Source organism: Hirsutella rhossiliensis (genome assembly GCF_020360975.1).
Source record: "Hirsutella rhossiliensis strain HR02 chromosome Unknown scaffold00002, whole genome shotgun sequence".
NCBI lineage: Eukaryota > Fungi > Ascomycota > Sordariomycetes > Hypocreales > Ophiocordycipitaceae > Hirsutella > Hirsutella rhossiliensis.
The window spans coordinates 4,582,300-4,604,881 of record NW_025408668.1 but is presented as its reverse complement, the minus strand read 5'-3'; the positions used below and the strand labels follow the sequence as shown (position 1 = coordinate 4,604,881).

At 54.1% G+C, this 22,582-nt stretch overlaps 3 protein-coding genes across 3 annotated transcripts; 2 read left to right on the top strand and 1 right to left on the bottom strand.

The window, feature by feature from the left end:
• Nucleotides 1–9,933: 9,933 nt before the first annotated feature.
• HRG_02123 (rad52/22 family double-strand break repair protein) lies at nt 9,934–10,473 on the bottom strand (the record flags this gene model as incomplete). Its single annotated transcript, XM_044860594.1, has 1 exon — nt 9,934–10,473. The coding sequence occupies one exon, from the start codon at nt 10,471–10,473 to the stop codon at nt 9,934–9,936; it is 540 nt and encodes a 179-aa protein (XP_044724227.1).
• Nucleotides 10,474–17,579: 7,106 nt separating this feature from the next.
• HRG_02122 (uncharacterized protein) lies at nt 17,580–18,153 on the top strand (the record flags this gene model as incomplete). The annotated part of the gene is made up of 3 exons (XM_044860593.1): nt 17,580–17,821; nt 17,878–17,996; nt 18,092–18,153. 3 exons carry the CDS (start codon nt 17,580–17,582, stop codon nt 18,151–18,153), a joined length of 423 nt encoding a protein of 140 aa, XP_044724226.1.
• A 1,183-nt stretch (nt 18,154–19,336) lies between these two features.
• HRG_02121 (uncharacterized protein) lies at nt 19,337–20,232 on the top strand (the record flags this gene model as incomplete). Its single annotated transcript, XM_044860592.1, has 2 exons — nt 19,337–19,877; nt 20,036–20,232. The coding sequence occupies 2 exons, from the start codon at nt 19,337–19,339 to the stop codon at nt 20,230–20,232; spliced, it is 738 nt and encodes a 245-aa protein (XP_044724225.1).
• Between the last annotated feature and the right edge of the window lie 2,350 nt (nt 20,233–22,582).

Below are 22,582 nucleotides of genomic sequence, written 5' to 3'. Positions count from 1 at the left end.
CCGAGTGAGGCTATTCCCAAGCCTGGAAAGGGAAAGTGAGGTGATCCCCTCCCGTGTCTACACGTCCAAGTCTCCATCCTTTCCGTCACTTGCAATCCCATCCTGGTCCGTTTGCGTGAAACGTGCAAGCCGTTTATTTGCATTCAGGCTGTCCAGGTCCACGGATTGAGAAGTCGCCTACCTTGTCCAAATGTGGGGAGTGCCGTGACCACGGTCTCAGTCCGTGCAAAACCACAGATTACCTGGGCAGTAGTCGTCACTCTCCGCCCGGCTGCACACCGTACGTCACCTTCGGAAGCAATGACGAGGGCGGGTAAGATGAAGCGATCAACGCAATAAGACGAGAAACAAGAAACGAGGCACTAGCCGACAGATGAACTCTCCTCTTACTCTTGTCATGTCCGCCGGGCCATCGATGGACTCCAACCAAGACGATTTCCTCTGGAACCCCGACAGAGCCTCACGTTTCGCATGGGTAACCACCGCATGTGCCTAGCCATGCTTCTTCAGCAAGGCCTCGACATCCTCCCGGGTCTCCGTATGCTCCTCGCGACCGGCTCCGGAAAAGAGTCGAACGACGACGACGACCGTAGCGCTGCCAACACTGCTTTCTCCAAGAACCCTGCTGGGGGCAGAAAGGAAACAAGAACCTAAGGGTGGACAAACTCGGGACACGGCCCTTTCGTGTCTGGAGGAAGTGAAAGACTCACGCTTTCTTCCTGAAAAAAAAAACCCCCCCGAGGTGACTGCTCTGCGTCTTCCAAAGGAGAAGGGCTCTAGCCCAAATACTTACCACATCCACACATGAAGAATACGGGATCACTCGCGTGATCAGCGACTCCGTCACCACTTCGTGGATAATATTCCCTTCGTTGCCACTTGCAACTGTGTAAGGTGGAGGAAGAAAACTCTGTCAGGCAATCACTGGCGAATCAATCTTTTCCGCCGGGAAAAAGAAGTTAACTCCGTGGGTGCTTTGTCTGCAAAGTGAACCTGCCTGGGTAAATGAAGAAGATCAGTCCTCCCCGGATCTGTTGTGTCGAGCGGGTGCCCTCCCCTTTTATGTCTCTCGACGGTTTTTGAAAATGTCCGGGCCCTGCGCCCGTCCAGATGTGGAGTGTCTATGTAAGCTAAAGCAAACAGACATGTGACGCGCCATCTTCCCTCCGTTCGATTGGCCCTTAGTACCCGCTTCGTTCCTTCCTGTCACTTTCGTGCTAAAGACTGCAGCGTATCTACTTTGTAGTAACACACTGCTCTAGAACGTTGGGCCGTTGTGCCATGGCCCCCTATAAACCAAACTTAAGTAATAGGGGGCCGAAGCACAGAGTGACCTCCCGTCACATACAATCCTCGCGTCCCGCTGCGGTACCTTTTCCTCCGTCAAAGAGCTCCTTCCAGTCGTCAGCTCCTTCCAGTCGCGGCCCACGTGTACTGTTTGTATTGACAATGTACGTGCCTGGTACATTTGATTTTCTTGGTTCGCCCGTCTCACTTAAGGGATTTTCCGGTGATCTGCCGGATCTGGCGATTTGCCGGATTGCGGCGACTTCGCACGCTCAACATCAATCGACGATAGCTCAACATCCACGGTGCCAATTGACGTATCCTTTGAGTGCCTGAATTGTCAGAAGCAGTGAAAGTCTAGGATATATTTAGAAGTTTTATCTAGGGGGCAATGCGCTGCGGTGCTGACATCAAACGAAGCAACGGCCAAAATAGGATTCCGACAGATTGTGTAAGTCATTTCGGCCAACACAGCAAAAACAGAACATTATTGACTTTCATCGTGGGCTTTAATCATGTGGGATTCTCCTATTATATCCATAGCGCAGAAATTGGCTCAGGATACTGCCAAAAATGGGGGTTGGAAGGGCGACCTAGATAACCTCATTCTACGCACCCGTAATGAGCCAGATTGAACGTGATTCGACGCTACGAGCATCTTCTGAAAAGAACCTACATATGCATCTGAATGTAAGGTTTATTTTTAGCTTGAACTTCAGTGCGCGAGGCTCCTCTTTCACACCTGACAAGGAAAGATGCGCACGAAAATTGAGAAACTCGACACCCTGCCCTAAAACACGTATAACATGGATGAAAAGGATTTCTATTCCTTACGAGCATTTGAACGAACATTTTATTCCTCTTATTAGAAGAAAACAAGGCAAAATTGCTCGGCGTATTAATAAATGGCAACCCATCCTCCATTACGTTCAAGATGTGCGTCAGTCAAGAGATGGCATCGCTGCCCCCATTTCTCATCCACCAAGACAAGCCAGCACAAACCCTGGACTTTTGGTTGGTGAAACGTGAATCAAGTCGTCAATAAATATTTTTTAACACGTCAAAAACGAGGTGGATGAATCACAATATTGGAAAAGAGCAGCTCGTCAGTACGTTGGACCGGTTTACTAAGGCGAAGCTCGAAACGGTCGTGCTTTTCGCCTTTGGTTACCGATGGCCACTTAAACATTTTAGTATGGATTTTATGGAGTGGTGTGACGGGCACCAGATGATCGTTGTGGTGTTTCCTCCTCATTCCACTCATCGGCTGCAACCCTTGATGTATCGTTATTCAGCCTCTCTCAGCAGCGTATATGTATAATCTTCTTCATTGTACAGACAAATAAAAAAGGTTAATTAAATCGTTGAAAATGAAGCTCTAGACTGTGTTTTGGAAGGCATTTCAGGAAGTAGTCGAGAAGACCTCTGTTGATGCTGGCCGCAACAGCCGAAGGCTGAGTAGCACCCTCGAAAGCCCTCAATGTGCGTTTTAAGTGATTTATATGAGAGCTTAAGTTAGAAGAGAACAGGTAGTCACAAGCACCAGCGCAGGCAGGGGGGTAAGGCCCCAAAAGATGACCTCTTCTGCTGTACAGATGGGAATGCAGGCGAGGTGTTTAGCTCTGCAAAGGTGCCTCAACCTCGCTAAAGAAATACAGCAGGACCCCAACAAAAAGAAGAGGCTCTGAAGAAGGAGACCTGAAAGTTTCAGCAACAGAAGAAGGCGGCGGAGCAAAAGCTTTCGCTCTACAGAAGAGGAAGCAATGAGAGGCGGAAATTGGGAGAAAACGACGGATGACGGAGGCCGTGAAGCAAAATATGGAGATAAATTGGCACTATTAACAAGAGCTGAAGATTTTGACTATGGAAAAGCCCCAGAAAATGCAGAATGAGCGACGGGTGGCCCCTGAGGGTCGCGTGAGGAGTCAGGATGCTCACGCCGCAGAAATTGTCACTCTTCCGTTCACACCAGAGCGGACCATAGCATTGCAGGTACCAAACCCACTATATAATAACGCAAACAACAAGGCAATGATAACCTCAACCCACATATCCTGTCCTCAAAGGCCCTCTTTAGCTGTTGATAGTGATCGGGAGGTAGTGGGTGCATTTCGGGGACTTGCGCGATCGGAGAGTAACAGAAGACGACCTCGATGACTGGATGACTTCAAAAAATATTGAGTGAAATCTTTGAGCATTATTAATTTCTCTTATGAGATTTTAGAATAATTCAAATAGTATTCGTGGAGTTATTCTCAGTTCTTTACTGGAATGCAAGGGAGAAAAAAACCGGCGAATCACCCGATCCGGCAGATCATCGGAAAATCCCTTATTCCCTTGCTCGTGCCTCGCGCGGTCAGTCCTGCTGGGACTGTATTCTGTTTCCCGTCCGTCGCGTGCCTTCCAGACACTTGCTCCTCCTGTCGCCGGGTGTTCTTGTAAACGGCACCCTCAATCGAAGATGGTGAGCGCCACTCTTCACAGCCAGTCCTACGGCCTGTCTGCACCCCCCTTCGGGGGGGTTGTGTTCGTATCTCGGAAGGGATTGGAGATTTAGGGTTGGTAGCGCTTGAAGTAGATTGTCTTGTAAACGCTTGGGAGAATTCTTGTAAACGCTTTAACGTCGAACCCGATGAGTGAGGAGCAGGGTGACAGTCACAGAACATTGGAAATGCCTTGCGGAGATAGATAGTGCGTCATTTGTTTCCGTATGCAACTACAAAAAGGAGGAAGCCATCGCGACCACCGAGAAGGAAAATCTGACTTGACTACTGTCTAACATGAACCGTCACGCGCACACTCTGCAAGCATCCAATGTCCTCGGGCAACCCGTCGTCCTCCGTCTTCAGGACTTTGCTGGGCTCGACTTGCGGCCGCACTCCACAGAGGATGGAATAATGGCCATCAAGAGGCTTGAGCTGGTCTTGGAAGACCCGAACCACCTTACTTATGTCCCACCAGACACGAATCGAGTCTCGAACATGACTGGCAATCGATCCAGCGCTGTTGTCTCCCTTGCGTGACAGAGAAACACTTGCCCTGCCGGTATGAGCAGCCTTGCTCTTCCCATTGAGCGTCAGCTGGCCCTTCAGGGAGGTTCCGCTGTGCAGGGGCGCGTTGAAGAGGGTGCCATCTCGCGCGTTGTCGGAGAAAGCCGCTCGTGAAATAAGATCCACCAATTCATCCGTCCTGTCACGAAGGACTGGAGACACACTGCGCTCACCCTTCGGGCTGGCTGCCAAGGGGAACTCACTCCTCTTCTCATCCAGAGGAATCAACTGGGCCCCCCCAGCACCTGCAATGGGAAGACAAAGCGCGAAAAAGTCCACCGGACAAGCGTGAATAAGATCAAATTCGAGAGCGACGCCCGTCACATACACCGAAGTTCGATTGCCCAAGGTCAACGCGGCCTTCTGCAAGATCTCCGACACGGGTGCGGCAAGTAATACCTCTGCGCGTTGCCTCCGAAGGACGGACCCGAAGGTCGTCGGGGCCCCCTCAACGCATACTTACGTGGCTCACCGTGCTGTGCCAGCGACATGCGCTGGATCTGCTCCGCATCTTGCGCATCGATATGCGCGAGGAAGCCGATGCCGTCTTCTTCTTTCTCGAGAAGCGCTTCTTCCCGTAGCGGGAGTATCCACGTCGTCCTCCCCTCCGACGATACGAACCACCTGAGTAGCGGGAGCCCGACTTTCGTCGATAATAAGCCATTCTCTTGGTCTCCAGACAAAGCTACCCAGCAACAGGTGTTCAGAAGTCAATCTCTGACTTGGCGGCGGACCAGGGTATGACAAGAGAGATCCCGAGATCAGTCGGCGAGGGACCCAGCCCTCTTTAAATACTCCGTAGCGGCGAAAGTGTCCGGGCTCTCAGCCCGTCCATAAGTGGATATTGTCAAGTAAGCTGTGCAGCAAACTGAGCAATTGACGCGCGATGTTCAGTCCCCTCCATTGGCTCTTACGACCCACTTCTTTCCTGCTTGTCAATTCGTGCTAAAAACTGCAGTGTATCTACTTTGTAGTAACACACTGCTCTAGTACGTTGGGCCATGGAGCAGAGGCCCCCTATAAACCAAACTTAAGTAATAGGGGGCGCGGCAGTCAAAGCGACCTCCCGTCTCTTTGTGTCCACTCCCTCCCGTCGTGTACTGGTGACTTCCCTCCGGTCGTCAACTCGCCTCCGGCTCAGACAATGCTCCTTCCAGTCGCGGGCCCAACGGTGTAGTGTTTGTAGTGTGTCTGTATGGGAGAGTGACTTGGACGTGTTCTGTGAATGAGTGTGTCGGTTTGTGAGGTGTAGTGTTCAGTCCGTCGTGTGCCCCTACGGGACACTTACTCCTCTTGTAGTGTTGAGCTGTCTTGTAAACGGGTTACTCAATTGAAGAGTGTTGATGTGACGCTTCGCTGCTTCCACGCCTCGACCTTCGGCCTCGTCGCACCCCCTGCGGGGGTTCTGTTCGTATCTCGGAAGGGACTGGAGATGAAGGTTGGTAGCGCTTGGAGTATCATTCACTTGTAAACGGGGTTACTCTACCATCTGGAGTCGCTTCCTTGTAAACGTGTAGGGTCTAGTTGAAAGCCAAGAGCGGAGTGCTTGGAGAGTCTGGTCTACGTGGGTGGGTCATGTACGATACAGTCACAGTCACGGTCTCTTCTCGAGTGCGTCCGGTTGATTAGACGGGTAAAAGGGTGAAGCCATTCCCGGTCCATGAAGGACATCCCATTCCATCTCTTACGTGGCAATGCAGTCTGTCGAGCATCGAGAGGTGATGCTATTCGGAGCCCCGTTTTAGGCAGGTCAGGTGTCTACGGTGCGATGTGGCCCTGACGGGCAGCACGTGTCTGTTACCCTTGCAATCTTTTATTCATGATCCTCATAAGAAGCCATATTGGTTCGACTGGGCTATGCCAAGCGTCACACCGCCTGCTTTGCGTGGCCACGTTGCCCTCGACTCGGGATCAATCCTTTTGGGGCCGTCAGGGTGGACAATCCTAGGTTAAAGTTCATCACTTCACCAAGTGATATATACTCCGGTTTTGCTCCACGCGCGGTCGAAGAAGCAAAAGTAAAGAGGCAGTGCCAAGTTGCAAGCAAAGGTAATCCCGTCCCTTGCTGCCGTGTCTCCAGGTCCTATAGGGGAAGTGGCTCTCATCCTGGTTCTCAGTCTCTTCAGATGCATGTAGCTCTCAAAGCATCGTCTACGACCGTCTCCAGACGAAGTCTTCCCCACCGGGTGGCTGAATGAAGCGGATCTTGTACAACTTTGTACACGATGATCAACCCACATCGTAGTCTTCACTCTTGGTGCACGCTCCTCTTGCTCTAGCCATGTCCGCTGGGCCATTGAACCCTTATCAGTGAGACACCCCCCTCAGGGGTTGTTGAACGCATGTGATCTCTCATCAACCGGGGAACAAACGGTGAACGGAGCCCGTCTAGGGCGCAGTGGGAGTGCCGTGGACACTTGTCCAGCCTCCAGTCTGAAGCTTGCTGACAATCACTTTCTTGTCTCCCGATTCGTGGCACAGCCACCAGGTACTCTCGTCCAGAGTCTTCTGAAAGAAAAAGAAGAGGGACAGAACGAGTCTGTCGTCACTGCCTGTGCGATGTGAGTGGGGTTAGGGTCGGTCGCCTTCGCGTGGCTCCGTGTCTGGACATTTCACCTTTGACAGTAGTCTACTACTCCGGATGATTTGACAAGCAAAACAAAAGGGAAGAAGAGGAGAACCTCCCCAGGTCTGTCTGGAAATGGGCGAAGCCTGCTTCTTATAGCCTCTCGGCTGGTGTGAGTCCCCACCTGTGTCCGGGTCTCCAGCCCGGCCCAAAGTGGATGTCAGTGAAACTGCGTAACCTGACCAATCGCGTGGCACTCCTCCTCCGGGGTGTACCTTCCTATGACTCAGTCTTGTCTGTCCCCTCCAAAACTGCTAGTACTACACTCAATCACGTGCGTGAAAGGTGTCTAAAGACTGGGCCATGGAGCAGAGGCCCCCTATAAACCAAACTTAAGTAATAGGGGGCCCAAGAGTAGCAGTGACTCCGTCCCTCTACTGTCCCTTCGCCTCCAGCTGCGGTACCTTTGACTCCCTCCAGTCGTGCAAAGACTCCCTCCGGTCGAACAGCTCCTTCCAGTCGCGGGCCCAACGGTGTAGTGTTTGTATGTAGCTGGTGAGGATGAGCTGTTGTTTTTTGTGTGTGGACTGTCTGTAAAGCACTTTTATTCCATTGCTCACTCCGTTCATCCATGTCGCCTCCAGCTCCACAAGACTCCCTCTCGATTCAACACAGTCGCGTCCCGCTCTAGGATCCTCACTCCGTTCCGGGCCACGGCTCGTGCCGGGTTGCGTGGGTTTAGTGTGTGATGTTTCTTCTCGTGTGTTTTGTCAGTGTCCGTCGCTTGCCCCCAAGGGGACAATTGCTCCTCTTGACGGGGTACTACTGTCTTGTAAACGGTGTTGCTCGATTGAATTCTCGTGAGTATCTCATCCACACCTCGACCTTCGGCCTCGGCGCACACCCTTCGGGTGTTCTGTTCGTATCTCGGAAGGGGATTGGGGTTGAGGAGTTGGTAGCCGGGGCAATGAAGCTTTCTTGTAAACGATTTCAGTATTGCTCGTCCCGTCACTCATCCTGACTTGCTCGGACCAAAGCCTCGCGTCTTCTGTTCCCTTGTGAACGCTTAAGGAGCACTTGTAAACGCTTTTGGGCTCTAGAGTACGTGTTGATTGAAGCCATCACGACTACTGTATTGGGCAGGTGGGGTCTCTACGGGTGGGACGCGTGGTCGAGCCAACGCACGCCTGCGCGTGTGTATCCTCAGCATAGATAGTCCTCCAGTCCGCCGTATCGTTCTACCGTGTCCCATCAAGCAGTCACTGCCGGTGCGAGTACCTACTCCGGCTCGACTCTTTACCCTTTTCTCCGTGCCCGGAAAAGAAGTAAGTGTGCAGTTCGTGGCTGACACGGAAGATCTAGACTCTGCTGTGAGTCAGGATCCAAATCAGAGTCCAAGTCCGAGTTCGAGTCCGTCTCGGGTAAGTGGAGAATGAATCCCGCCCGGGATAATACTCAGAAACCGTGCACATGCCTGTATGTTCAGTGCATGTCTCTATAGACGTGCTGATCCGACCGTTTCCTTCCCGTCACTGACTACCGACAACCGTTCCTCTGTCCCCCGTTGCATGTCTCCCTGGAGCCACTTTCCAGGTCGTGGGTTCCCGTCGCCCTTGCTCGGGCCTCCACCAAGGGATCCTAAGGAGCTCACTCCTTTGATTTTCTGTCCAAACAGAATAGCTGCCCCGGTAAGTAGACACAGGATCCTGTGCGGGTTCTGACAGTCCTCACGGTGTGCGTCTCCGACCATTGCTCCCATGCATGTGAGAATGCGTCCGCCAAGACGATCAAGAAAGAACTGATGTTCTCCACTGTCCTGTCCCTGGATGCACTCCGTTCTTCCCTTCGTCCAGTCTATCCCTCCGTGTCCATACGCCTACCTTGATGCGATCTCCCGACTAAGTGGCCTGTCTTATGCCGACAATGAACGTAGATCCGGTCCTCTCCGGCTGCTGTATTCTCCAAGAAACACCCGCTTGGGTGAAGAAAGAAAGAAGGGAAGACGAGAACCGTGCTGGGTTCTGTCGAGTGTGTGAGGGGGGGCGCCCCCCTCTATATACTCCGTACCAAATCTGTCCGGGTTCCGACCCCTACCAGTGTGGAAGGTCATGGAAACTGTACGTAACCCGACCCCGGCATGCAACCTGTGCGGAAGCTGCCTCTTTGACGCGCGTGGTCGGTCCCCTCCCCCAGCCTCTTATGACGCACCCACTCCCGTCCCGTCCGATGAGTGTAGGACTGCATGCAATCACGTGCCGTGAAAGCTGCTCTATGGGCTGGGCCGTTGTGCCATGGCCCCCTATAAACCAAACTTAAGTAATAGGGGGCCCAAGAGTATGAGTGACTCCGTCCCTCTCACAATCCTCGCCTCCAGCTGCGGTACCTTTGACTCCCTCCAGTCGTGCAAAGACTCGCTCCGCTCAGACATGCTCCTTCCAGTCGCGGGCCCAACGGTGAGTGCGTGGGGTGTAGCTGTTGCGTGTGGGTCCGGTGGGTGAGTGACCTTGTTGGAGGTCAGTGTGTGTGTATGTTTGTGTCCGTCGCGCGCCTTTCAGACGCGTGCTCCTCCTGTGGTGTTGAACCGTCTTGTGAACGCAGTGCTCAGTTGAAGTCTCTTGAGCGTGGCTTCTCACACGTCGACCTTCGGCCTCCGTGCACACCCTTCGGGTGTAATTTCCATAGCTCTGAAGTGCCCTCCGGGGGTGATGCTCAGGGTTGTAGTGTTTGGAGTCGAGTGTCCTTGTAAACGAGAGTTGGCATACTATCTTGGTGGATCACCTTGTAAACGCTTTATGAAGGAGCAGTCTACGTGGAAGGGTAACGTGTGAGGAGTCAAGGGCACATTCATTGGGACAGAGCGTGACTATTCCATTTTATTGTCCTACAGTCAAGTGTGGGTGATACCCCTTGGATCAAGGTGAAGCTGCCATCCAGCCCCCCGGCGTGAGGCTGTCGTGAAGTCCTCCTTCAACGAGTCATCGACAGCACCCGCGCAAATCCAGTCACAATTGCTAACGCAGCACCACTGGACTACGGTTCAAAGCCAACATCCTCAAACAGCTCTTCATCGTCGTAGTAATCATTCGTGGGCAATGCACGCACTGATTGTCTGCCCGGACGGGGGAGACTGCCCTGCCGTGGAAAGGAAAGAGTGGATTGACTGCTCGGGAGACCACCACTCCGAGGCTTCCGGACCAATATATCCGCGGTGTAGTGCTTCGTCTCATCCTGCTTGCCCTCTCGGGCCCGGACCTTCTCGATCCAGGAGAGATACGGCTTGCTGTAGAGACAGTTTCCCAATGCCTCGCCAAAGATGCGGAGGGCCCTTTTGAGAGCATCCGTCTCGGCCTCCTTGACGGCCTTTTCCATGGCTTCCGCCCTCGTGTTGCGCTTGTCGCCCCCGCCAAAGCCGGTTCCATCGTGGGAAGTTGGGGCTCCGCTGGTCACCCAAAAGACGGTGACACGCACCCTGCACACGGCTTCCGTCATCCACTTCGCGGGGTTGCCTTCTGTGCGGGATTCGCAAGACTGCTCGATGACCTCCGAACTCCATCCGTCATGGCCAAACATGTCATTCGCCAACGAGATTGCATCCGCGCTGCTGAGATAGGAAAGCTTCGACCCTCCGGGCCCCGGTCTCCGCTGCACATACTCTGGACCAAGCGGCCTCCGAGGACAGCCAAGGAGCTGCTGCTCCCCGACGCCACGTCTGCGTCTGTCAAAGACATCACTCGAGTCTTGCCCTGGGCTGCGTCGTTCCTTCCGACGGGTCATTTACCTCATCAGCCTTGCGGCCGCGCTTCACCACGGGCGACATCCTGGCAGTACAAGACTCCGTCACTGGAAAGTGGAAGTGGCACAAGTAGGACTTGCTTCAAGAAAGCAAGATGGTAAGGTGCAACGTGTACAGCAACTTGGCTTCTGGCAGTGTCGTCCCGACAGTACGAAGAAGAGAAAGAAAAGAGGATGCCTGGATCAAAAGAGACGGGGGGCTGCCCCCCTCTAAATACTCCGTAGCGGCGAAAGTGTCCGGGCTCTGCGCCCGGCCAGTAGTGGATGCAGTCAAGGAAGCGTTGCAACCTGTCTGATTGACCAGGGTGATCCATCCCGTCTCACTCCCTGTTATGACCGGCTCCGTTCTCTCCAATCACATCCGCGCTATGGACTGTCTGCAAACTACGTAAGCGACCTAGTACGTTGGGCCATGGAGCAGAGGCCCCCTATAAACCAAACTTAAGTAATAGGGGGCACATGCAGTGAGGATCCGACTGGAGGGAGGAAGACGACCGGAGGGAGATTTGGACGACCAGAGGGAGGTCAACAGTACACGACAGGAAGGAGTGGACACAAAGAGACGGGAGGTCGCTTTGACTGCCGCGCCCCCTATATACTTAAGTTTGGTTTATAGGGGGCCATGGCACAACGGCCCAGCCCATAGACAGCATGAACGCACGTGATTGACTGTGGTCCTAGCAGTGTTGGACGGGACAGACAAGACTGGGTGCTAAGAGGTTACTGGACGGAGGGACAGTGCCACGTCACAAAAGTGTAGGTTCCTTTAGGTTCCATACACATCCATGCAGGTGGACGGGTGAGAAGCCCGGACGGAAATGGGGAGCACACATCAACGGAGTGATCTATAAGAAGGGGGGTAGCCCACCCTCTCAAACCGAACCCAGCAGGTTTGACTCTTTCCATCTTTCACCCAGGCAGGTCATGTTCGAGAGAAAGCCACGGGTGGCGGGGATGTGAATCCCTCGCAACTATACGAATACACCTTGGTCCGGGACACACCGAGGAGGAAGCCTCGCCAGTCGACGCAACCTGAATCGAAGATGATTGAATGCCGAAAGCAAGCAGACGGGAAGTCTCTCCTAGGGACAGTGTAAGGGCCGGATGGCTTTCCCCGTTTCTTCATTCAATGACCCGGGACGGAAGAAGGGAGTGCATACTTGATGTCTTGCCTTTTCAGAGAAGGCGACGGGGGCTTGTTTGTCTCGCCTACTCGGCCGAGAGGCCATCTAGCTTGGTTAGTGAGACATGTGTCTCCGACCTACCCCGGACGAAGCCCAGCAATGAGCGTCCCGAGTTGATACAGGCGGCTGTCGGGAAGCTTCCACGAGTCTACCCGCTTTTCAGGCAGAAATCGGCTTTCTCACCTGCACTTAGCGAGCCCACGGAGTCTCCCTTCTTCTGCGACGAAGGTAAAGAACCTGGTTCAATCCCCGCAACTGCTGCGGACGAGCGCTCGGAAGGATTGCCATGTGGACACTGCTTTGGAATACTCCCCCGAGTTGGTGGTGGTGATGATGATGACGAGAGTCTTTTGTGTTCTCGCCTGACTTGGACCGTAGGACGCAAAACAAGGGATTGACTTTGATGTCATGTTCAGCGATTATGACTGCGCCCTAACCTCTTCCGCGATCCCACACAGGAGAGACTTGGAGTATGAATGCCCCTGGCAAGTTGGCACCTCCGACCCATTGAAGACAGACCCGGTAGACCGGAGGACAATGTCTTGGTAAGGATACAGGCATGCAGGCGTGCGTTGGCTCGACCACGCGTCCCACCCGTAGACACCCCACCTGCCCAATACAGTAGTCGTGATGGCTTCACTTCTTTGGCCGGCACTACTTCTGGAGGACTCGCTGTGAGCGGCAGTGACCGCGCGGGAGCGTTATAATTGAGTAGAACAGATAGAGTGACTACGTTCACAAGGACTAGCCACAAGTTTATGCACATGAACTGTTTACAAGAACATTGCACTGCCCTGGCTACAGACTGGGCAAAGCGTTTACAAGATAATATACTTCAAGCGCTACCAACTCTGAGTGATCACCTCCGGAGGACCCAAGCAGGACTACGGAAAACAACCCCCCCGAAGGGGGGTGCGACGAGGCCGAAGGTCGAGGCGTGGATGTCACACTTACGACTCTTCAATCGAGCAACTACGTTCACAAGAGCACTCGACAAAGTGAAGAGGAGCACGTGTCCAACGGGCACGCGACGGACAATCAACACAATGCAGCAACTCACCGACAGACAAAGTACACAGACGGATTGAGTGGCATAGACACACAACACAACCTCACCCAGCCACTCAGTCCCAACACGTACTGTTCACCACACGACAACAACAACCAATCACAGCCTGGGCCACGACCGGAGGGAGTTTTGTATGAGCGGAGCGAGATCTGACGAGTGGAACGAGGAACTGGACGACTGGAGGGAGGACACTGGTACGAGCCTGGAGGGCGAAGTCGGTGTGTGACGGGAGGTCACGCATACCCCCGCGCCCCCTATATCCTTAAGTTTGGTTTATAGGGGGCCTCTGCTCCATGGCCCAGCTCTAGACACTCGAGCATCAGAGTGTAGTTCATAACAGTTTCGCACGGGACGGAAGAGACTGCGTCATAAGAGGCTACTTGACGGAGGAAGAGTGCCACGTCATCGTGTAGGTTACCACCGGTTTCCATACACGCACCCGGACAGTGACGGGGCAGGCAGCACCCGGACGCTAGTGGGGACTCACACACACCAGAGGGCATATAAGACCGAGGGGTCGCCCACCTCACGGAACCCAGCTGGTTCTCTTCCTCTCTTCCTCTTTCAAAATCCCGGGAAGGGCATGGAGGCGCTACCGCCCCTCGACTCGAGACGAAAAGTGAGTAGCTCATGGACATTTCCCCGAGGGATCACACATGGTGCCGGCGGCACCACTAGAGACACACGGCACAGATTGATTCTGTCGTCTCTTGACTCGAGAGAACCGAACTGGAACAGGATTGTTCCTTTCTTTTGAACTACGTTCACACTCCGCGCAAGCGCTCCGCTGGCCTCGCCTGCGGCTCGCAATAAGCGACTGGTACCGACTGACTAGTCCACGCGTTCCCGCAACAGCCCCTGGCGGGGCTTCGCTCCACTTGCTCCCGTGCAACGGAATCGGTTGTCAAAGTGGATGACTGGAGTCGACTCCCGAGTGCACTCGTTCCCGCAACAGCCCCTGGCGGGCCGCTCCACTTGTTCCCGTCAGGTGAATCATCTGCACTGGTGTCCACGGCACTCCCACTGCGCCCTGCACGGGCTTCGTTTACCGTTTGCTCCCGGTAACATATCTTGAACATGCGTTCAACAACCCCGAGGGTGTTTCACTGACAGCGCCATCATGGCCTGTGGTCCTTACTGGAACGGAGTGTTGGACATGAACACACACGAGGTATCACGAAAGTGATTGTAGAACACCAAGGGGACCGCCCCGCACACGCAACACCAGTGGTGACGATGGCCTCATCTTGACAAGTGACTGGAGGGAACAATCCAGAACAATGTGACGGGACGGAGCTCAATGGTAATACGAACGTGCCTGGAAGAGACAATGTAGAACAAAGTGACTGTGAGGGAAACATCTAGAACATTGTGACCGCGAGGGAACACTGCCAATGACAGGCACCTTCCATCAGCTTCCATGCACATATCCACTACTCACCGGGCGTGAGACCCGGACGCAAATGGGTCACATCCAGGGTATAAAGGCACCCGCTGCCGCCTACATACACACACGTAGACTGAATCGTAATGCATCCCTGGCTACCACTCGTCATGCACGCGCACTGGATGCATCGCCGTGGCACGATGCCTTCATTTCATCCAACGCGTTTACAAGGGGACTAGCAAAGATAGTGTACCCAAACACGTTTACAAGCGGAAACCCCTTCCCGGCCTACCACTCCTCTGATCACCCCCGGAGGGCCCATCCATGACTTCGAAAACAATCCCCCCAAAGGGGGGTGCAGGCAGGCCGAAGGACTGACTGTGGAGAGCCGCACTTACGACTCTTCGACCGAGTAAACACGTTCACAAGAAAGTCTTCACGCGACGGGAGGAGCCAGTGTCCGTAAGGGCACGCGACGCACCATCACAATACAACAACTCACCCACTGAACAGTTAGTTACCAGAGACTGAGTGACAAACACACGACAGACACAACACAACCCAGTCACTCAGTCCCAACACGTACTGTTCACCACACGACAACAACAACCAATCACAGCCTGGGCCACGACCGGAGGGAGTTTTGTATGAGCGGAGCGAGATCTGACGAGTGGAACGAGGAACTGGACGAGAGGAACGAGGACACTGTGACCGAGCCCGGAGGGTGAGATTGTGTGTGACGGGAGGTCACGCATACCCCCGCGCCCCCTATATCCTTAAGTTTATAGGGGGCCTCTGCTCCATGGCCCAGCTCTAGACACCTTGCTTTAGCTTGGATGTAGTTTATAACAGTTTTGTACCGGAGGGGAGACACTGAGTCATAGGAAGGTACACCCCGGCGGAGGGGTACTACGTCCTTGGTCAGCTTCGCAGTTGCATGACCCCACTACAGGACGGGTTGGGAGCCCGGACGGATACAGACACTGGAAGGTATAAGAACCCAGGGTTCGCCCACTTTCTTGAACCCAGATGGTTCTCTTCCTCTCTTCCTTCTTCTGAACTGCGTTCACACTCCGCGCAAGCGCTCCGCTGACCTCGCCTGCGGCTCGCAAAGAGCAAATGGTAAGAACAGTTGACAGACTGTGGACCGGGGGGGACTCGGGAACAGACAGACACGGGAAGTGACGCTCAAAGGACACACGGACAGTGGACGACAAGCACTGACGGAGGAAAGAGAAAAGGACGAGAGGCCTGACAAACGGAAACAGGTCAAGGACGGAAAGGACGTGAGGACTGATGGGGCAGGCTCGTTCTGTGTCCCGTTCCCTTCTTCACGGGAGAAGAATACTAGACTGGTGTCCACGACCCGACAAGGAGATGGAGGCGCTACCGCCCCTCGACTCGAAAGAACGGAAGACTGTTCTCTTCATCTACTTCCTCTTTTTCGTTAAAAGAGAACAAAGCAGGACAATGTGAGCACTGGTTGGTGCACAGCACTCCCTCTCCGCCCTGGACGGGCTCCGATCCCGTTCTGTTCCCGCTCGTGAAGCTCAAGTCGGTATCTTGTTCACGCGCTCCCACTACGCCCTGCGGGCTGCGCTCCCGCTTGTTTCCCCTCTTTGAAAAGAAGGGAAATGCACTATGCGCTCCGGCGCTCCGTCGAGTCCCGTACCCCGGCCAACACGAACAGGATGGGAAGTGGCTGTATACACTTTTGGTGAGTGCAACGAGCCGGTGGAACCCTTGCCGAGAGGCATGGTATCTATCATACTCCGCGGGGGATGGAGTAGTCACCCGGAAGGGCAGGAGGTTGACCTTGTTGACGTGCCCGGAGATTGCATTGCGCGGAGCTGAGGACTCGTATGGTCGAGAGACAGACGGAGGATAAAGACAGAGGATGCACGCGGAGTGCACTGGCCTGGTCACACATCGCACCGTAGACACCCCACTTGCCCGATACGGCAATCGTGATGGCTTCATCCGACACGTACACTAGACTTCATCAATTGAGTACATCGTTCACAAGAAACAAAGACGGCAGGCTTAAGGCCGGAGCAAGACAGGATGAGTGACGGGAAGGAACACATAGATAGAGTAGAGCGATACGTTTACAAGGTGTAGATACAAGATGGTGGACCCACACACGTTTACAAGGTGAAACCCTTCAAGTAATCCACTCCTCTGATCACCCCGGAATCATTCATGACTACGGAACCCACGCCCGAAGGGTGTGCAGGCGAGCCGAAGGTTCGACTGTGAAGAGCCACACTCACAACTCTTCGACCGAGTCAACACGTTCACAAGAACAACTACACAGTCACGGGACGGAGGACCTGCGAGTGCAACGAGCAAAGGGACGAGATCAAAACACAACAGACGGAAACACGGACTGAGTGAGTTCAACGACACACACACACAACACTCTACTCTGCTCTACTGCTCACTCAGTCACCCACCCACTTGACCACACAATGCACCGACACCAGCTCAAGCCAGACTCAAGTCACTCCCACGCGTCAAACACGTACAAACAGTACCCGTTGGGCCCGCGACTGGAAGGAGCTGTTCGACCGGAGGGAGTCTTTGCACGACTGGAGGGAGTCAAAGGTACCGCAGCTGGAGGCGAGGATTGTGAGAGGGACGGAGTCACTCGGACACCCAGGCCCCCTATTACTTAAGTTTGGTTTATAGGGGGCCATGGCACAACGGCCCAGCCCATAGACAGGTTGCTTTAGCTTCCATGTAGTTATTAGCAGTCTCGGAAAGGATAGACGGGACGAGGTGTTAAGAAGGTACGGGACGGAGGGACTGTACCACGTCAACAAGTCAGCTTGCACGTAGTGGTTGCATGACTCCACAACTGGACGGGCAAGAGTCCCGGACACTTTACAGAGAGAGGTATAGATAAAAGGGGATGGTTCCCCTTCCAGCAGGAGCGACCGTCAGGAAGACTTTTTTTTCTTTCTATATTAAACGGAGTGAAGCTGATAAGAACATCGTGGACGGAGGAAACGACTCGATTGTGGAGGGTAGGCACCCGAACCGGACAACGGGACAAGTAAACTTCCGGAGGATTCTGCTTATGAAAGCACACAGGGTCAGGTGACTACGTGACTTGGTTACTGAGGAGACGCGACCACGTCTTTGCGACGACATCATTGCATGAGGCGCCCTTCCGTCAGGCAGAGCCGTTGTGATACCTTCACTGAATCGATTGCTCGAGAGAGCCCAATTTGATGCGACCATGGACCAGGCGTTGCAGCAACCCGACTTTCCTTTGGCTGTTCGCAGCCTAGAGACCTTGACGGAGCAGGTCGCTCGCTGTCAAAATCTACCCGCCGTAGATGGCGGCCTTCGACTCGCGGAGGCGCTTGACGCTATGCGCAACGACTTGCGGGACATGCGGAATGAGATTCGCACAGTCAATAGGAAGTTGGACGACTTGGACCGCAAGGTGGACGGTTTGGACCGCAAGGTGACTGCAGAGTAAGCCAGCCGCCTTCTCCCTTGTCTGGCATGGAGTGCTAACCCTGGACTTGAAGAAGACGGAACGCAGTGGCTCGAGCCCAGAACGCCGTGGTGGTGCGTTCGAACATGGAGTTGGAGCCCTTGTGCAGCGTCATCACGGGCGAGCGGTTGGAACGCTTCCCAGGAACTCTGGGTCAGTTGGAACGATTGGAAGGTAGTCTTTCGCCCGGGTTGCGCCTGGTGTTTTTTGGCTGACTGTGTGGGAATATCAGCACGAGACGTGAACAGCTTACTGGAGCAGCTGGGCGAGCCAGTGGAAGGTCGATTGGAAGAGAAACGGAGACAACTGAAGCATCTTGTGGGTGTGGTGACACGGCAGGTCTGATTGATGGAGCTATCACTCATTGCTCTTGTTTTTTTGAACTTCGCTTTGCGTCGTGGAGCGTCGGCGTTGTGGAGTAGGCATTTACCGGAGTAGGATATGACGATGGCTTCACCTGCACATGCACGCACATTTTAGCACACAATGACATGCAGTCTTGAATAATGCCTTCGTAGTAGTCTCCACTTTGCTTGACTGTGGTTCACCTTTGCTTTGCCTGGCCTAGACGTAAATCACCCAGACCTTGGCTACCAACAGACACGGCAAAACATCGTAAGCCTCATACACCATACACGTTTACAAGGTCATTTGGCGTTTACAAGAGATAGACTTCTTGATCACCTCCGGAGGACTCCCTGATGACTATGGACATTACCCCGAAGGGGTGCATCGAGGCCGAAGGTCGAGATGTGGAGAGCCGCACTTACGGGTCTTCAACTGAGCTCGTCGTTTACTAGGCAGTAAACACTACAAGAGGAGTAAGTGTCCCGAAGGGGGCACACGACGGGCAGAGACAGTCATACAAAACAAGCAGTTTTGACCGAGCGATCGTAGAGAGCAAGGGAACTGTGAGCCAGGCGAACACACTGACAGATCGAGTCACTGTCACGCAGACACACAGTACAAAAGCTACATGCTGGGCCCGCGACTGGAAGGAGCACTGTCTGAGCGGAGCGAGTCTTTGCACGACTGGAGGGAGTCAAAGGTACCGGAGCTGGAGGCGAAGGGACAGTAGAGTGAGGGAGTCACTCGGACACCCAGGCCCCCTATTACTTAAGTTTGGTTTATAGGGGGCCATGGCACAACGGCCCAGCCCCAGTCCTAGGCAGGTTACTACAAAGTAGTTTCACTGCGGTCCATAGGCGAAGACGACGGGGGGGAGACAAGCAGTACTAAGAACCAATCAGACGGATGGAGGATGGTACGTCACCGGTCAGTTTGCGCAGCTTACTTGACCCCACACCTGTCCGGGGAAGAAGCCCGGACACTCTTCACAGGCAGTGCACGAAGGGACGGATGGAGGGGGGCGGAGCGGCCCGTCTTGGAGACCACCCTCGGGTATATAAGGGCGTGAGACCGCCCACTTTTTCTTCAGTGGGGTTGACCCCACGATCAACTCTTTCTTATTTTCTTGTCATGGCCATGTGGTCATGGCTGCACACGCGCGGAGCCAGGCCTTTTGGCTTTCTTATGAACCCGCAGAGCTCGAGTCCGTGAAGGACGTGCTTCAATTCCTGATGAAGATTCTACCAAGGAAGACCGCTGTCCTCGGAGGAAGGACAGTCCGCGATGGACAGGGAGTACTGGACATTGTTGCCTGTACCCCGGCAAGACAGAGGGTCGCCAGTTTCTTCAACGAAAGAAAGTGGAAGCGCAAGGGCGCGCGCGGAAAGATACAAGATGCGAAGTGGCCAGAGGCTGGGGAATCCCCCCGCAACTTCATGCGGAAGTGGGTAGCGGTTGTCGGTAGACAGTCAGACCAATTTGGCTCGGAGAGCCAGCTTTTTCGCGTACTCGACTCCTCTTACGAGAGGGAGCGGGAGCGAGACAAAAACCGACGGAGGAAGCGCGCACGCGATCGGCCCGGCCGCTCATCATCTCCAGAAGGCATCGTCGGGGTCAGTACTGCACCCACGGCGGAAAGCCAAGTGTTGGATTTTGGCACCTATTCCGTCCAAGTGGACGACGGGAGTGATCCCTTGATCTGCTTGCCGTATGGCTGTGCAGACACTGGCTTTGGGCTGTCCGAGCCATGTTGGTATTCCCCAGGGTGGCTCCATCGATTCGTTTGCACACTCTTTCATGAGCTGCGAGAGCATTGGTAAGGCTAACTGTCTGTTCCTTCCTAGCTTCTTGTCCTGTTGCGGAGATCCCGTCCGCCGACGATCTCGACACATTCCTCAACCGATATACTTCCCTACCTCCCGAGACCCGCTCGTGGAGTCTGGACTGCGACTCGACCTTGTTTGGAGACATAAACGTGGAGGACATCAGCATCGACATGAATTGGACCACCGGCTTCTCCATCCTTGAACAACTTGTGTGATGGAATCTTTTGCTTTGGCAGACGGGAGCGACGGCGTCAGCGGAGTTTTGTGTGGACCTACTCTTTTGGGTGTTCGCGATACCCTCACTTTTAGATGCGCCCTGGACTGAATAGACCTGCAACCATTCGTTTCGTCTCTTATGACTCACTTCTTCCCGTCCCGTCCATCCGTGCTAGTACCACACTCAATCACGTGCGTTCAAGGTGTCTAGAGCTGGGCCGTTGTGCCATGGCCCCCTATAAACCAAACTTAAGTAATAGGGGGCCTGGCAGTCAAAGCGACCTCCCGTCTCTTTGTGTCCCTCACCTCCGGCTCGGTACTGTTGACCTCCCTCTGGTCGTCCAAATCTCCCTCCGGTCGTCTTCCTCCCTCCAGTCGGATGGCCCAGTGTGTGATTGGTCTGTGTGCTTGTAGGGACGAGTGACTTTCACGTGTGGTGTTGTTGACTTTGAGTCTGCCGGCACGCGTGTCTGTGTCCGTCGCACTCCGTTTGCTCCTCTTGTGGTGTCTCTACTGTCATGTAAACGTCATACTCGATTGAAGAGTCGTGAGCGTGGCTCTCCACATCTCGACCTCCGGCCTCGATGCACCTCCTTCGGAGGTAATGTCCATAGTGGTGAAGGAGCCCTCCGGGGGTGATCATCAAAGTGGTAGCCGGGAAGGGGTTTGACCTTGTAAACGGTCGAGAGTCTACGATCTTTGTGACATTTGTCTGTCCTGGAGGGATTGAATGAACGCTCTTGTAAAAGACTACGCATGTCTGGAATGACCATCTGTAGCCGTGTATTGTCTAGCCAGATGCACGAGTGGAGTGCAGGGTCGGGTGAAGTGTATCTCTACTACAGGCCTTACTCTGTGTGAGTGCATGCCTAAGTGAAGCCATCGTGACATCCAAAATAGGAAAGGTCTCCGCAGCGCCGACGCTCCCAACACACAAATGAAAATCCCCAATGAAAGCCACACATTATAGACAAACTATGCCTTCAGGCACCAGCCTTCTGTATATCATGCAAGAGAATAGGAGGAGCCCTTCACAGCCAGAGCTGACCGTACCGTCCCTGACCATGTGAGAAGCCCAGAAAGGACTTGCACCCTCCTCTGCTCCGCGCAGCAAGACAGCCGCGCAACAATGGCCTCCGAGAAATCCGAGTCCGCAGCAATACCGGCATCTGGCGCTGACCCCATATGATGCTGCAAGGCACCACTCTCTTCGTAGCTGAGCCCTGCGTCATCCGAACCGAGATGCAACAACACTCTGTGGAAAAAGAGGCCGTCCTGTGCACGCTGTGCCGCCCAGTAGACGAAGCTCCTGGGACCGAGGGAGTCCCTCAGTCTCGCGAACAGACAGAGGGTTGAAAGATTCTGTCTCGTCACTGACAGAATAAAACCCATCGCTCGCACCAGCGCTGAGCCTCAGGGCGCCAACAAAACGAGTGATCGCAACAGTCGCAGTCCCCGTCCATGAGGTGAGAAGTGGAGGACAGTAGGCAGAAACTGTCCCATGAAAGGTGGCAGACCCATGCTGCCCACTATACACCAACAGGAAGAGGAAGACTCCTGTCGAAGCTCCGCTGGAGAAAAGTGCGTGAAGTTGTAGGCCAAGCCAGCTCTGCTCGGTCGCCGGGTGTGGTGAAAATGGCAAGAGTCAAGACTGTGCCCAGCACAGATGACAGCAAGCGGGCACCTAACCCGATAAATAGTGCGTAGCGCGTCTCTAGAGAGACAAAGGACGCGTTCGGGCTGGTAGACCAGTCAATCCATCTTGACTCACGCGAGTGAAGGAGGCCTGTGCAGAGTGAGTACACAAAAGAAAAACAGTTCCACCGGGAATTTCCCGCCCCTGATGCCGAGCCGACAGCTTCCATATGGAAGGTGGATGAAGGAATGAACCATCCAAGGTTCAAGTGAGTGGGCGAATCCTCTTCTTATGTCTCCGACGCGTACAGTGTCCGGGCTCTGCGCCCGTCCAGTAGTGGGGTATGCAGTGAAACTACGTAACCTGCATGTGTGACGCGCCATCTGCCCTCCGTTCGATTGGCTCTTATGACTGCATGCACTCCCCCCCGTCGTTTCTGCTTAGTACTACACTCAATCACGTGCGTGAAAGGTGTCTAAAGACTGGGCCATGGAGCAGAGGCCCCCTATAAACCAAACTTAAGCATATAGGGGCCCGGGGTGAAGGGACCCCGCCCTTCCTCCTGTCCCTCGCCTCCTGCTCCGTACTGGTGGCCTCCATCCTGTCGTTCAAAACCTCCCTCCTGTCGGTTTTCTCGCTCCGCTCAAGCACCTCCCTCCGGTCAGGGTGGCCCAACGGGTACTGTTTGTATGTGTCTCGGGTGGTGAAGTGAC